The sequence below is a fragment of the Lactuca sativa genome, chromosome 5, assembly GCF_002870075.4.
Source record: "Lactuca sativa cultivar Salinas chromosome 5, Lsat_Salinas_v11, whole genome shotgun sequence".
In the NCBI taxonomy this organism is placed as follows: domain Eukaryota; kingdom Viridiplantae; phylum Streptophyta; class Magnoliopsida; order Asterales; family Asteraceae; genus Lactuca; species Lactuca sativa.
The window spans coordinates 141,476,100-141,492,249 of NC_056627.2; the positions used below are offsets into that span (position 1 = coordinate 141,476,100).

At 34.4% G+C, this 16,150-nt stretch overlaps 1 protein-coding gene across 1 annotated transcript; it reads left to right on the forward strand.

Annotated features, from left to right (window-relative positions):
- Positions 1-7,759: 7,759 nt before the first annotated feature.
- Positions 7,760-11,092, forward strand: LOC111920608 (probable serine/threonine-protein kinase PBL12). The gene is made up of 3 exons (XM_023916184.3): positions 7,760-9,233; positions 9,458-10,405; positions 10,827-11,092. Exons 1-3 carry the CDS (start codon positions 8,322-8,324, stop codon positions 10,833-10,835), a joined length of 1,869 nt encoding a protein of 622 aa, XP_023771952.2. The 5' UTR covers positions 7,760-8,321; the 3' UTR covers positions 10,836-11,092.
- Positions 11,093-16,150: the final 5,058 nt, after the last annotated feature.

Sequence of the window (16,150 nt, forward strand, 5' to 3'; positions counted from 1 at the left end):
GTACATTATTATTCATTTATTTTGGAGATTTTGGAGGGACTCGGCGAGTTGACGCTTAAACTCGCCGAGTAGGATCGCGAATTCTATACGGGTTAATGACCGAACTCGGCAAGTCGACTAGTGGACTCGGCGAGTCCGTGTTGTTTAATGAAGCCCTAATTCCCAGGGTTTGGGACCTATTTAAAGGGGCTTATAGCCACCATTTGCGGCTACCAGACCCCTAAGTGAAACCCTAAGAGATCTAGAGCGTTTGTGAGGAAGAAGAGGTCATTTTTGATCTTTGTGTGGGTGTTTTTGCAAGAAGAAGGTGACCAAGGCAAGAGGGGACTGAAGAGGGTGATATTCTATGGATTTCAGAGCCTAGGGACTTCATATTGAGGTATATAGTCGATCCTTCTTCAGCTTTGGTATATATTCGATCCTTCTTCAACTTTGGTGTTAATCTTTGAGAATTAGAGTTTCTAGCCCCTTTAGAGTATGAATTGAAGATCAATTGGTCCCTTGTTGTGTTTATAATTTGGATCTGGATCCAAAGAGGTCCAGAGACCTTAACTCCTTGATCTTTTTGGGTGTCATTGGGAGTTATGAGCTTATGGTGGTATATTGAGGCCATTTCTTCAAATAGAGCCATTAGGTCCTTGCATGGGAATCAAGATCCAAATTTACGTGTTTATATTGATTAAGGAGGCCAGATCTATGGGTTAGAAGAACGAATCTGACCTCAGGAGGTCATTTGAGTTTGAGCATGGCATGAACTTGCCGAGTCCAAGAACAGACTCGGTGAGTAGGATAGTTTTTCCCCATGAATCGCACAGTTGGTGACTCGCTGAGTTAGGGAAGTAACTCGGTGAGTCAATGGGGGTTTTGAGGACTTGAGTTCATGAATGAACTCGCCGAGTCATAATTGTGCACTCGGCGAGTCTGGTCAAAGGGTTGATCGTTGACTTTTGTTGACTATTAGGGTTTGGTTAACAATTGGACTTGTGCACTATTTGAAGGGTAAAATGGCCTTTTAGCCTTCTTAAAGGACGTGTGAGGATTTAGTCTAACCTGGAGAGCCGTTATTAATTGAGATGATCGTTTTCGTGTGTAGGCTGAGGCTAGATCAGTGTTACGCGAGCGAGATATTTCCGAGACATCCGAGGTGAGTCTTCTCATTGTATTTTACCTTGAGTGGTAATTAGAGTTATGTAACAGAGTTATTGTATGCTTTATATGTGATGTGTTGCATTGCATTATTTCTATGTGATTTATGCCAGGTGTATATCAGGGTATATCAGAGTTAGAACCGGAAGGTTCACAGAGTTAGGACCAGAAGGTCCACAGAGTTAGGGCCCAAGGGCCCACAGAGTTATAGTCTCGAGTGGCTAGTATGTGCTATGCGTGGTATTTTGGGGAACTCATTAAGCCTCGTGCTTACAGTATTTTGTGTTATGTGTTTTAGGTACTAGTGAGGATCGCGGGAAGGCACCGTCATGATCAGTAGACAGACGCGGAGTTTTATTTATATGATATGATCTTGGGATTTTTTACTTAGGTTTGAATATATGAAACAATGTGTCTTATAATATTGTGAATTAAATGATTTTTAAAAATGTGAAAATTTGTTTGAAATTTTACGTTGTTACAGTTATCCCACTAACTCATCCTTCTGGGTTACTCTAATTTCTCATCTTCAATAACCTCCAACATGGGGTTACTCAGTGCATACTCCACCTTCAACATAGTCATCAGAAAGTGCATCTTCCTCTGCCAGCACCTGAAGTCATTCCCTTCAAAATTATACAGTTTGTAGAACCTAAAATTCATATCCCTAATTGACTCAACCATAACCACCAATAGTAAATATCATTCTCTTGTTAGAGCCAGTATAAACTAGTGTACACAGACAAATAGGGTAATGGTGGTATGGAAATCCAGATTGCTTGTGGATGGTGTAAGATCACTTTTTGAATTGAAATTTCAACCCTATGTCTAGGTATCATAGAGTCAAATATATGATAATCTACAAGGAAACCTTCAATTCTAGGTATAGAAACGAAAGCAATATTATTAGAGAATTGTGAAATTTCAGTGACAATAGAGAACCAAAACTTATTAATAAATCATATCCTTCTTCTTTCCACATAAACTTTGTATATAGCATATGAAAAATGGGGATTACAGTTGAATTAATTTTACACATTTAATGTTTAATTGAAATCATTCAGTCGTTTTGATAACTGTGGAAACTGCCATTTTACCATAACTTGATCATTAAGTAAAATTTGAATACAATAATCCAAAATTGACAAAGTCGTCATATTTACCTTCGCCACTTGCCATTCTAAAATCAAACTGGTCTTATATAAACTTGCACCCCGCAATGCCTAACTTATATTAAAAATAATTAATAATTCTTCTGGCACTCATATTAATTTTAGTTACATTTAAATGTCTGGTGACACTAAAATTACCAAATATATATATATATATATATATATATATATATATATATATATATATATATATATATGTATATATATATATATATATATATATATATATATATATATATTGTGTGTGTGCGCGCGCACGCGTGTGTGTGGCTAAGATCTTTTCCCAACTAATTTTCCCGCGAAGAACTATTAAAATGGGAACTATATTGTGATAATTTAAAAAACAACTACTTAATGCATTAAGTCATGTAAAAAAATTTATTCAAAAATCATGCATATATAAAAGAGTGCATATGTGCAAAAATGTAAAATTGCACATATTCCTAAAAGGTGCACATATGCACTCTTGATATATGTATATTTTTTGAATAATTTTTTTCGAAAGTTGTTAGATAAGTCCAACCTACAGCATTAAGTCACTTTTTTTGTATAAAAAAAATGACATAAAGGAGTTAGCATTTTAAGGGCGGTTCTTAGAAAATATTGGTTTGCAGAAAGAAACTGATCATATATATATATATATATATATATATATATATATATATATATATATATATATATATATATATATATATATATATATATATACTAGCCGTCTACCCGCGCAAAGCGGCGGGCGGCGAATAGTTTGATCTCTTTAGAGTTAAAGCCATTTTGCGTTCACTTCGAGAAATGAATATTAAATGACATATATTTTTCAAGAGCATTACGATACCATATTAAGGGGGTGTTTGGCTAAGCTTTTTTTAAAACAACTTATTAGGTTCCACATCACTATAAGTTAAAAAAGTGTTTGGATTAAAATAAATTATTCTGGTGGGGAACCTCTAATACGTCATTTTTTTTCATAAGTTACCCTACACTTACTTATTAACTTATAAGCTAATAAACTAATAAACAATAAACTTTTTTGCCAAACACCCCCTAAATGGTTATTACTTCCATTTATACATACCCAAACCACTTGTACTGTTTATCGTCCTCTTTTTTTTTCCCCGTTTTCCTTAATTCTTTTATTAATTTAATGTCCTACTAAGTAAAATGCTAAAATATATAAATAATAGTTTATAAAAATAAACCTTTAGAATATCAGGTGTTGTGATTCAAAAGTCGATAAATAGACCTTTGAGAAGACCAAAATACTCAGGTGTCAACTTGTTCATTGTGATTTTAATCCAAGTTTGGTCACAAATTAAAACATTTTCAATGATGGTATGTAATTCAAGGATTCATATTGATTTAGGTTCTCGAAACCTTAAAATATTGAACAAAATCTATATAGAACCTTATAATAAGGACAATAATCACCGTAATCAGGAAGTCTATGTGATGAAACTTGATAGTATAAGGACCAATGATGAAAAAGGTTTCATTTTTAGACTAAACAAGATGAAAAATATACAAACTACCTTAATCATGTCAAATATTGTGTTTAACCGTTCTTTATTGCAAAAGTAAGATGCCAAGATATACAAACTAATGATAATACAATGTTCTAACTGGCCCTCTTGGTTGAGTTCTTTGAACCTGCAAAGCCAACACATTAAAGAAACATAGTAAAAACATTTTTAGGAACAAACCTGATATAATAAAGCCTTCACCCAATATATTTATAAGATAAAAATACAAAAAGTTAAAAATGAAGAAATCAATTACAAGTAAGGATTAAAATAAAACCTGTTAAGAAAGAGTCATCTGTAGGAGGGATATATAAATCAACATGTATTTTCTAATGGTTTCAAATTTTGAATTATCCGAAATTCAGGGAAGGAGATAAAATTTGTTGAGAAATATAAGGATTCAAAACACAGGTTAAATTTTAATATTATTTTATTGATGACTACTTGTACTATTAGCTTAATAATTTGAACGTCTTAAAAAAATAATATTATTATATTCAATCTATTTTTAGAAACAGTGGGATTTCTTTTATAAGATAGTGGGATTTCTTTTATAAGATAGTAAAGATATATATATATATATATATATATATATATATATATATATATATATATATATATATATATATATATATATATATATATATATATATATATATATATATATATATATATATATATATATATATATATATATATATATATATATATATAAAGCCTTTTGTAAGTCAAATAAATTTCAGTCACTATATATCTTACCTTTTCGACACATATTTTTCATGCAGCTAATTCGAATATAAGATTTAGTCACATAAAAGTAAAATTCGTCACCTTACATGTCTTTGGTTCTCCTTTAATAACCGTCATAAAGTAAATATGCATATCAAATAAAAAGTATTATAAATGATGACATTTTTGCTATAATTTTCGATCGAGACAATACCTGTCACTATTCTTATGTAAAACCGTTGCTAAGGTTATATGGTGTGAGGTTTGATTTGCAATGGCGACACATTTTGTGTTAAATATGACAAAAATAATCCTTGAAATTAGTTAGGACCTTTAGTGACAAAAAAATATAAAAACTGTCAGCATCTTGTTTTTAGATACCGTCACCACGAGTCAATTTTGTATTAGTGAGACCCACTAACTACTCTCTAACTTTTGACAAGTGGAAAAAATCTCCCTTGACATTCATTGTTCTCATATTTAATAAAATTTGACAATCCTCTTATGAAACTTATCCTTTTCATACGTTAACCCTAATAACACTTTTTTTTAACTAATTGGTCATTGACTAGGTCAATATTATTATTCACGTTTACTTTTAGGCAAAAATAGATTCTCATCTATATTCTTTTCAACACTTGAAGTCTAAATAAAATGTAAATTGAAATTTGTATTTTAAATCTACCACGTTTCTATTAAAGTTATTATTTTGTTTTATTTTCTTTTTATATTTTATTTAATTATTTTATTTTACTAATTTACACATGAAAAAATCTAGCCCAAAATTTAGGATGTTATAGTCCATGGAACGATACACCAAGTGTTTGTGACTCGATTCAGTAAAAGGTAAATACAATTTTATAAAGTATTTGTCTCTCTTTAAGGACATATAACTACTTTAAGTGTTAAATGAGAATAAATATAAATTTGTCAGGAGGTTGTTTGGTGATCTCACAGCTTATGCTAAGAATGTTTTGTAGGAGTATGCACAAGTGGTAAGCCTAGAAAGGCAAGACAATTCTATATATTCAACTTTGAAGTTACATATTCTTTACAAACTATATTTGTACATCTCGAGGTGCATGATCTCGTGAATTACTTCTGAATAAATTCAGAAATCATATGTAAGAATTATAGTATTTCGTAATTTATTGGAAAATCCACTGGAATTGTAGATTTGGGAAATGACAAAAAAGTGGTGTACCGTCTAGTCACACTGAATAAATTCAGAAATCATATGTAAGAACTATAACATTTTGTAATTTATTGGAAAATCCACTGGATTGTAGATTTGGGAAATGACAAAAAAGTGGTGTACCGTCTAGTCACACAATATTGGCAATGATATCGTTTAACATGCAAAAGATTCACAATCTTATTAATTTTATTATGATCCCTACCAGCTGCTTTCGAGCTCTATACCGGCTATCGATCCTCATATCAAAGTGAAACGATGAACCCTCTACTATTCCATCCTCAATAAGAATTAGCAAACGATGAATTGGTGGTGTTACTCTCTCTATTACTTAAATATTTATATATCTTTATTGTACATGTAATTCTTTGTTGCATCTACTAGTCTATAAATGTTATCTTTTTTGTATTTGAAAATTCTCAAACATCCCAAACCGTGATACTTCTAAGTGTGATATGGCCATAGATCTTCATTGTTACATAGAACATAATGAAAGAAAAATCATCTTAAATGGACATCGTATAAAATAGTTATGAAGGTTAACTGTTAAGTCATTTTTCATATTTTTCACCGATAAACCTATTTCTGACTTAAAAAGTGTGACTTCATGCCTCCAAATTAGGAGTGCGATATGTATATGGATAAACCTTATTACAAAGAATACAATAAAAAAATCCAGCCCAAAAAAACTTTGTTTGAAAGAGTTATGAATGTTCAAATTTAGGAAAAAAACTACATTTTCACATGCTGCATTTGCAAAAATCCACATAGATTCTCATAAATGACATAGATTTTCGCAGATGGTAGCCTGCAAAAATCACTGTTATTTTGGTCATTTCCCTTTTTTTAGCTATTCATGGAAAAACCTTTAAAAAGTTATTACAATCATTCTAGTGATAAAATATTGATGTTAAAGAAACAAAGGGAAATCTGCTTAACATGCCCTACATTTTCGCTCTATTAACAAGAAAGTCACCCCTAATTTATTTATTTATTTGTTTATTTTGCAATTTAACCATTGAAACAGGTAAATACTTGCAAAACAACCCTTATAACATGTTAGTGTCTATTTTAATGGTTAAATTGCAAATAAAAAAAAATAAAACAAATAATAATGGATGATTTTTTTTCGTTAATATGGTTAATGTTTAAGGGCATTTCTATACATTTTCTTTTTTTATATATATTATATTTATTTGAATAAAACTTATAGTTATTTGTTAAAAAACTCAATATATAGATAATTTTTTTTATTAAAAAACACAATAATGATAATATATATCATTTTTGGAATTTTTTAAATATCTTTACGGCAACCCTAAAGATGTCATCTATATATTATATAAACGAAGAGGACTTTGTTGATTTGTCGAAAAAAATACATTTGTAGGCCAAATGTTACTTCATTGTTGAATTTTTAGATATTGGATGGAAAACGTTTACCATAAAATTACAACGTATCGATGATCCTTTCACAATCAGATGACACCTCATAGATAAAGTTTGTCGGATGTTGTTATTCCTAATTAGAGTTCCATTATACACACTATGTGCCTTAGAAATATTATTATTGTGTTTTTTTAATAAGAAATATTAGTTTTTTTAGTGAATCAATGTTGATGGTATCTTTATTTTATGTTTTTTAATAAATAAATATAAGATTTCTAAAAATAAATTTAGTATATATAAAAAGAAAATCTCAAAAAATATTTTTAAGTTTTAACCTTATTAATAAAAAAGTCATTTATGATTTATTTATTTATTTATTTATTTTGCATTTAAATCATTAAAACCGACGTTAACCAATTACAAAGGTTGTTTTGCAAATATTTACCCATTCAATAGTTAAATTAAGAAAAAAAAGTGAAATTTTAAACGATTGAACCAAAATATAAACAAGTTTTTATAAACCTTGCAGAAACAAAATCCTAAATTTGAATTCCGAACAAAAAAAAGGTGGCTTGACAAAAAGAAATACAGGTTTTGCAAGCCGACAAATGCAACAAAGACCATAAATTGTGTTAGGGGGAGAGGGAGAGAGTTGACTATGTCCACTGCGATTTTCTACATTCGTCTCTAGCCTCGCAAACATTCGCAATTTGCAGTTTATTGTTTGATTTCTAACTCTTTAATTTCGTAAATCTGAACTCAAGTCCAAATTTACCGATCCAAATCAGCACCATTTGATAGGTACGATTGTCTTTTGAATAGAAAATTTCACTTATCAAGAGAAAATGAAGTTGGGATTTCAAAGATAGACTATTTTGTTCTTGATTTTGCTTCATGTCAATTTAGATTTCGGTAAGCATCTCCGAATTCTGTTTGATATTATTAGGATCGAGTTTTGAGAAATAGAATTTAACGGAGGTTCCATTTAGGTTTAAATATATTTTCTGCTTGTGATATTGCTACTTTGTTTTGGTAGTGTCTTGCTTAGGATTTATGATGCAAACTGTTACTAGATGATGATCCAACGTGAATCTTCATTCAGCCTGTAGATTTTACGAAGTAATATTTGGGTCTCACTTTTGTTCTCTGTTTTTGATCGATTACTAAAACATGTCTGATCTAAAACGGTTTGAACACCTCAAAATACAACTACAAGCAATAAAATCTTCAACCAACAACTTTGCTGAAGACCATTGCATCGGAAGAGGAGGATTTGGGAAAGTTTACAGGGGAGAACTCGGCCATTTGGAGGGTCATACAGTGGTTGCTTTAAAATGTTTAGATCGGGCATTTGGGCAAGGGAATCGTGAGTTTTGGAATGAGATCCTTATGCTTTCTCTTTACAAGCATGAAAATATTGTGTCTCTTTTAGGGTTCTGTGATGATGATGACAAGAAGATCCTTGTGTACGAATATGCATCTAAGAGAGGTCTTGACTTGTATCTAAACAGCCACGATCTAACATGGGTTAGACGCCTTAAGATATGCATTGGGGCGGCTCGCGGACTATCGTACCTTCATGATTCTGAGTCTGCTGGGACACAACAAAGAGTATTGCATCGCGATATCAAGAGTTCCAATATCCTATTAGATGAAAATTGGAATGCTATGATTGCAGATTTTGGTTTATCCAAATTTTGCCCTGCTAACCTGCAATACTCGCTTATTTTCTCCAATCCTGTCGGCACGTTTGGGTATTGGGACCCGCTGTATGTGGAGACAGGGTTATTAACAAAGGAATCTGATGTTTACTCTTTTGGTGTGGTGTTATTTGAAGTTTTGTGTGGGCGGTTGTGTACTGACAACTATGAGAAATCTCAATCTTTTACTGAGTTGGTACGAAAGCATTACAAGCAGAACAACCTAAATGAAATTATTTTTGGTGATATAAAGGATGAAATAAACACTAATTCTTTAAAGGTGTTTTCAACAATTGCTTATCAATGTTTGAAGAGAGACCGTGACAAACGTCCATCAATAAACGAGATCCTAATAACGCTAGAAACTGCACTTGAATATCAGGTACGTCTGATTCATCGATTCACTCATACTTTTTATAATTTTTTTTTGAACAACCATACTTTTTATAATTATCTTAGTCTATTTTTTCATTGGAATGGTAGAAAGATGTGTTGTGACCAAAATTTATATTGAAGTGAACGGTTAACAAGTAATAACTTTAGATACGATTAGCACATCATTCGTTTTGTGATTTGATATTATCATGTTTTCATTCAATGTAACAGAATGATCCATGCTTGTTAACGGTTTCATCACACCCTAAAAGGATGCCTATCAAAAATAAGTTTAAACACCTCGAAATACAACTTGAGGCTATAAAATTAGCAACCAATGATTTTGCTGAACACAATTGCATCGGGGTAGGCGGATTTGGGAAAGTGTATAAGGGACAACTTATCCATTTGGAGAGGCATACCACGTTTGCTTTTAAACGTTTCGGAAGTACACTTGGACAAGGAGATCCAGAGTTTTGGAAGGAGATCATAATGCTTTCCCTTTACAAGCATGAAAATATTGTTTCCCTCCTAGGGTTTTGTGATGAAAGAGGCGAGAAGATTCTTGTGTATGAGTATGCATCAAAGAGAAGTCTCGACTTGTATCTTAACAAAGATTTAACATGGGTTACCCGCCTTAAGATATGCATTGGGGTGGCTCGTGGACTAGTGTACCTTCACAATCCTCCTAGGACCCACCAAAAAGTTATTCATCGGGATATTAAAAGCTCCAACATCTTATTAGATGAAAACTGGAATGCTAAGATCACAGATTTTGGTCTATCCGAATTTGGTCCTACTAGCCAACAATACCCTTTTGTTGTCTTGAATGTTCTTGGGACATATGGGTATTGTGATCCCCTATATGAAAAGACGGGGTTTCTAACAGAGGAGTCAGATGTTTATTCCTTCGGTGTGGTTTTGTTTGAAGTATTATGTGGGAGGTTGAGTATGCACAACGTTAATGATAAGCATCAAGCTTTACCATTTTTGGTGCAAAAGTGTTATGAACAAAATAACCTAGATGAAATTATTTATGGCAGTATAAGGGATCAAATAAATCCTAGTTCATTGAAGGCGTTTAAAACAATTGCTTATCAATGTTTGAACAAAGAACGAGAAGAACGCCCACTAATGAAGGAGATTGTGAGAGCCCTTGAAACTGCACTCAGATATCAAGTACGTTTCTTACTTTCCTTTCTTTTTACTTATTTTTATAATCATTTTAATCTATTTTCTCATTATAATTTCTAAAAAAGTAATGAAAAAGATGTGTTGGGAACCAAAATTTAGATTGATTTATGTGTACTACTTATTAATACAAGAAATGAAAAAGAACACATGAATTTTGTCATAATTAATTGGTTAATGATAGTTTTAACTTTGGGATGGACCATGCTTGTTACTGAATTTTTTCCAACTCCAAATGTCATTTCTTAATACCTGTGCAGTTAATAGAAGTTTATAGGGTGCATATCATAAGGATTTGGTGGATGGGAATTGCTACTAGCTTATAACATTGATCTATGGCTTAAATAAAATATATCATATTTTAATTTCTTTTCATTAGTACAAACTGATGAAAGTTGTTGCTTTGTAGGGCTCATGATATCGATATTATGGAATTTGACAGCTGGTTTTTCAACAGCTTTAGAAAAGCTCAAACGATTAAATGTTCTTTCAGTTAGTTGATTCAACGAGTGTACTTCAAGTTCAACTAGTATATGTATATTGCAGCTTATTTGTGCCTTTACATTCTTAATCATTTTTTGTAACACAAAGCTTCCTCTGACCTTTACAATGATATACTGATATTATTATAAGTTTAATTTGGATTGTACAAAACTGCACATTTTTTTACCTGAATCTTTTACTTGCTTTTGATCTGGTGGTTTTAGAGGATAAAAGTTAGACATCCTTTGACCATTAGAAAGTTCTCTTTCTTCTTGCAATTAGTAAGAAGATCAACAATTCTGCTAAAATTTTCAGTATAGAAAAAAGATAAGGCATGAAAAATCCTAACATCTGAGATGGTTTTAGGCATTAGACATGATTTTATATCTTCAACCTTGCAAGGATCCCATGGATTAGATTCCTTCCTTTGAGACCACATACCAAAGAACATTACCTGAGGTAGATAAAAACACACTCACGTTTTATGAGTATCTTTGTTGTGCTTCTCTTCAACTGTAGAACCATTTAAAGTACAAAACCACATTAGTGTTTTCTTAAACTATTAGGTTACAACCATTGGAAAACACGGGTAAAAGATTTATAATAAGTAAAATAAGATGCGAATTTGAGAAACAAACAAAAGTAAAGTGCTATATTTTGCATTTTCTTCTCTATTGGATCTAGAAATATGGCATCTATTAAAAGTGCACCCTCAATTCCATCTATAGCAACCAACTTTGACAATCTCCCCTCAAATTTTGCAACCAAGGTTAGTAACTCAATATTGAACATTGCACCAGGAGCATCCAAGTTAAGATTTGACAACTTCATCATGACAACTTCCTCATTATACGTGTTGCCATTTAGAACCTGTGAAAAAAGTTAAAAATCTTAAGGGTTTTTTATTTATTTTATTTATTTATTTATTTATTTTTTATGTAAATAACAATAAAAACTAAAAAAAAGTTAAACTATGTTTAAAACTAAATTATTGGTATTTAAACAATTTTAATACTAAAATTAACAATTTGCATTTTTGTGCTATTGTTGTAAACAATTAAATACATATAATTTACACAATCTATCCTTTTACTTTAATGAGATTGCAAAAAATAACAAGATAGTTATCTTTTTTTTTTCCGATACAAACATATACTTTAAATTTATTAATAACATCAATGTTCTTAAACTTTTAACCATAATGACATCTATTCAAAATATTTTACTGCTATTACCAGTTTGTAACCGGCAATGTACTTAATACCCTGTGGTTATAATGTCTAAGTACTTGCAATAATTTACAGATAATAAAAATTTGTAGTAAATCAAACTCAATTTTTATGGTGGTCGGCAAAAACCTGTAGCCAATCAAATGATGCACAACATTTCATGAACGAAAACCTATAGCAAATCAAATCATGCAACAACATTTAATGAATGGTACTCTTAGTTCAACTAATAAAGAGAGTATTTTTAGTTCAACCAAATAATCATTTTTTATAAAATCCGTAACAATATAGTTGAGTTTGACCAAAACGCTGTGTTCATCCAAAAAGCAACAAAATCTCATCACGTTAAGTCTAAATCTCTTTTTCATGTATTTTTATTTTATGACCAAAATACCTTTAGCCTTCAAAATGCTTCAGACACATTCCTAAAGTTTCTAACATTCTTTTCAAGTATGGAGATCTTTAAAGATAACTAATTAGCTTTCTAAATGGTTTTTATCTTGCTTTTACCGTGTGAGAACCCTTGATAGAAGGATTGTAACATCTCTTTCCTTACATGAATTGAATTTGGGTTTCAGAGGGTCAAAAGGTTAGAATTTAGTGAAAAAGGGGCCCTCACGACGTGAGGCATGGAGGCTCACGACATGAGGAGGGTTGCATGAAGATTTCATCCAAGACTGAGCTCATGACGTGAGCAATAAGAGCTCATGACGTGAGGAGCACTACAACCCAAGCCCGCAAAGTTTTAGGGTTTCCCACGTATTTAAGCCCCTTTATCTCGGTTTTAGGGTTCATTTCTCAGCCTCCACCTTCCTTAACCCAGAAAACCTTTACCTTAATCCATCTTGGTGATTTTGGATCCATTTTAGTGTTTTGGTGGCTAGAAGAAGAAGAGGAAAATGTTCTAAAGTGTTGGTTCAACAAGGAGGTTTCATCGCCATCGTCTTGTGCATGTTTTGCACCATTGTAAGTATCCCAGATCCAATCTTTATGAGCTCAAATTTCTAAGTCTAAGTTATAAGCTCCTTTTTGCATGTTTGGGTAGGATTGCTTGCAAAGGGTCCATAAAGTTGACAACTTTATGTATCATTGACTCATTCACTTCATTATAGTCTTTGGATCTGAGTTTTGGTGAAGTTTGAGACTCCAAGTTTGAGTCTAGATCTCATTTTTCCCACTTTTGGTCTAGTACGAGTTTGATTCATGCATTGGACATGAAGGACTGAAAAGCTTCGATTTTTATCATCTTTTGGGTAAAGGAAGATCCCCTGCAAAGTCCCAAGCTATGGCTGAAAGGATTAAGAGCTTAATGTCCTAAGCCGGTCTGTTCATATCTCACTACGTGAGGTGTAGGACCTTTGTGTTGTGAGGATGTTGGTCACCCCGTCTATTTTGTGTGGACTAGGCCACGACGTGTGTAACGACCCAATTTTCACGTCCAAAAATTTCGTTTTAAAACATTACTTTAGAAAACATTAATAATTTAAAATATTGTTTGATCAAACCATAACGCAACGTAAACCATGTCTAAAAGCCAAATCATACAACCAATCAAAATATCAGAGTATAAGTCCCAGAGAATCTCGTAAATGCGGAAACCAGAGAGTGTGTGTGTGACATGCTGCTACCGCGCCGGCTCCTTTCCCCTAGCTGAGGAGGTACCTGAAACCAAAACTGAAAACCGTAAGCACGAAGCTTAGTGAGTTTCCCCCACTGTACCACATACCATATAATCTCATAACATACATATATAGTCAGGCATATCTGGGTACCCGACCTACCCCTTCGGCCCTCTCGACCGGATATTGCCTAGCATATCTGGGTGCTGGCCTCCCCTTCGGTCCTCTCGACCGGATACTGGGGAACTATTCCTCCCCTCCACTACTACCACATAACATGTATCACAATATCAGATCTATCTAACATGGATGGGTATAACTACCCCTTCGGCCCTACCGACCGGTTACCTCGGGGACTATCTCCCCTCTATTGTCACTAGCACATAGCATCATAACATACTAGCACGTAAACATAACACAGGTAGTAGTAATCCCTAGACGAATATCACGGAGACAGTCATCTACATATAACTCCTACTGATGGGCCGGCATTGTGGCCGTAGACCCACCGCTACTGGAAGGTAACTCACCTCGAAGTAGCTGCTGATCTGATCGGGAACTGACTGTCTACTGCTGCTGCCGCTGCTCTGGAAATCCTCCGGCTGCAATTCCCACAACATACTCAATCAAACACTTCTAACTATCCTTTGGGTAAAATGACCATTTTACCCCTGATCATGCCCTAAGTCAAAGTCAGAGTCAACTTTCAGTTGACCCGACTCGCTGAGTTGGCTTTCCAACTCGTCGAGTCCCTCCCCAAACGACTGTCCTGAATCCCGTTTCTACTCGTCAAGTTAGGCGACGACTCGACGAGTTCTCCTTCAAAACTGATATTCAAGTCCTTCATCCTACTCGCCGAGTTGTATGAACAACTCGTCGAGTTCATCTTCATCCGATGAACACTTATGCTAAGACTCGTCGAGTTGTATGAACAGCTCGCCGAGTTTGTTCTTGATCTAAGGAGATTGCCTTGAACTCGCTGAGTCAGGGCATTGACTCGCCGAGTTTCCCCATAGATGAGTTCAGCTTCCGACTCACCGAGTCACACCCCGTGACTCACTGTTCACTCGACATTACAAAAAGGGGACAAACTCGGAGACTCGCGAACAGACTCGTCGAGTTACATGAACGACTCACCGAGTCGTTGCCATGCACCCACTAAATACACATATTTGCTCGATTCTAGTCCATGCCATTCACAGATCTGGACTCCTAGAACACGAATCACACGTAAAGTTTCCAACTTTACGTGTAGATATTCACCAATACGGATTTTAGGGTTCAAAATGTACTTAAAATGGTACATCCAAGGTCTTCAAGCAATGAGGGTCCATAAAGGCTATAGATCCGAGCCCTTAGAGCCCAAACATGCCTAGATCCGAAGTCTCTCAACACTATAAGCTCATTACACAAAGGTCAAGACTAGAAGAAGCCTAGAAATGGCTATCACAAGCTCTTCAACAAGATAATAATGAAGGGACAGAGAGGGTTTCGAGTCCAATACCTCTAGAAGTTCTGAGATGGCACAAAGATTCTGGATCTTCTTCCTCTCCTCTTGATCTACCTTCCTGTTCTCTCCAAAACTTCAAAGAAATGCACCAAAATCACCCAAATTACTAAAAAAGGGGTTAGAGCTTCGAGAGGGAATGTTCTGGACGCGATGGGGGCTGATATGAGGCACAAAACGTCGTTTAAATAGGGTGCAACCCCTGAAAATTAGGGTTTCATGCAACAGCGGTGACTCGCCGAGTCCGGAATATGGACTCGCCGAGTCGCCAACTTAAACATGTCCCGGGTCCCGTCCTTACTCGGCGAGTCGGACCTATGACTCGCCGAGTCCAAGGGTAAAAAGAAGGAAAATTCTCAATAAGATTTACATACCGGGAACCAGGTGTTACAAATCTCCCCCACTTATTTTAGACTTTGTCCTCGAAGTCTGCTGCTCGATCCTGAAACAGCTCGGGATAATGCTCCATCATCTCGTCCACCAGCTCCCAAGTCCACTCCGAACCCTTGCGGTGCTGCCATTGCACCTTCACTAGCTCCACCCTCTTGTTTCTCAAATCCTTCGACTTCCTGTCAAGGATTGCGACTGGGCACTCAATGTAATTCAGGCTGTCATCAACCTGAATATCCTCCAAAGGCACTACTGCTGAATCGTCCACTAGGCACTTCCGCAGCTGGGAAACATGGAAAGTGCTGTGGATTTGGCTGAGCTCGACTGGCAGATCCAGTCTATACACTACCTTGCCCACCCGGGCTATAACCCTGAACGGTCCGATGAATCTCGGGCTCAACTTGCCCCGCTTCCTGAATCGAATGACGCCTTTCCAAGGCGACACCTTCAGGAGAACCATATCCCCGACTTGGAATTCCAAGTCGGATCGACGCTTGTCGGCATA

Excerpts from the sequence above, each read along its gene's own strand:
- LOC111920608 (XM_023916184.3), top strand. The coding sequence starts at position 8,322 with ATGTCTGATCTAAAACGGTTTGAACACCTCAAAATACAACTACAAGCA. Across the intron at positions 9,234-9,457 it reads AAACTGCACTTGAATATCAG|AATGATCCATGCTTGTTAAC; the intron begins GTACGTCTGATT and ends TCAATGTAACAG.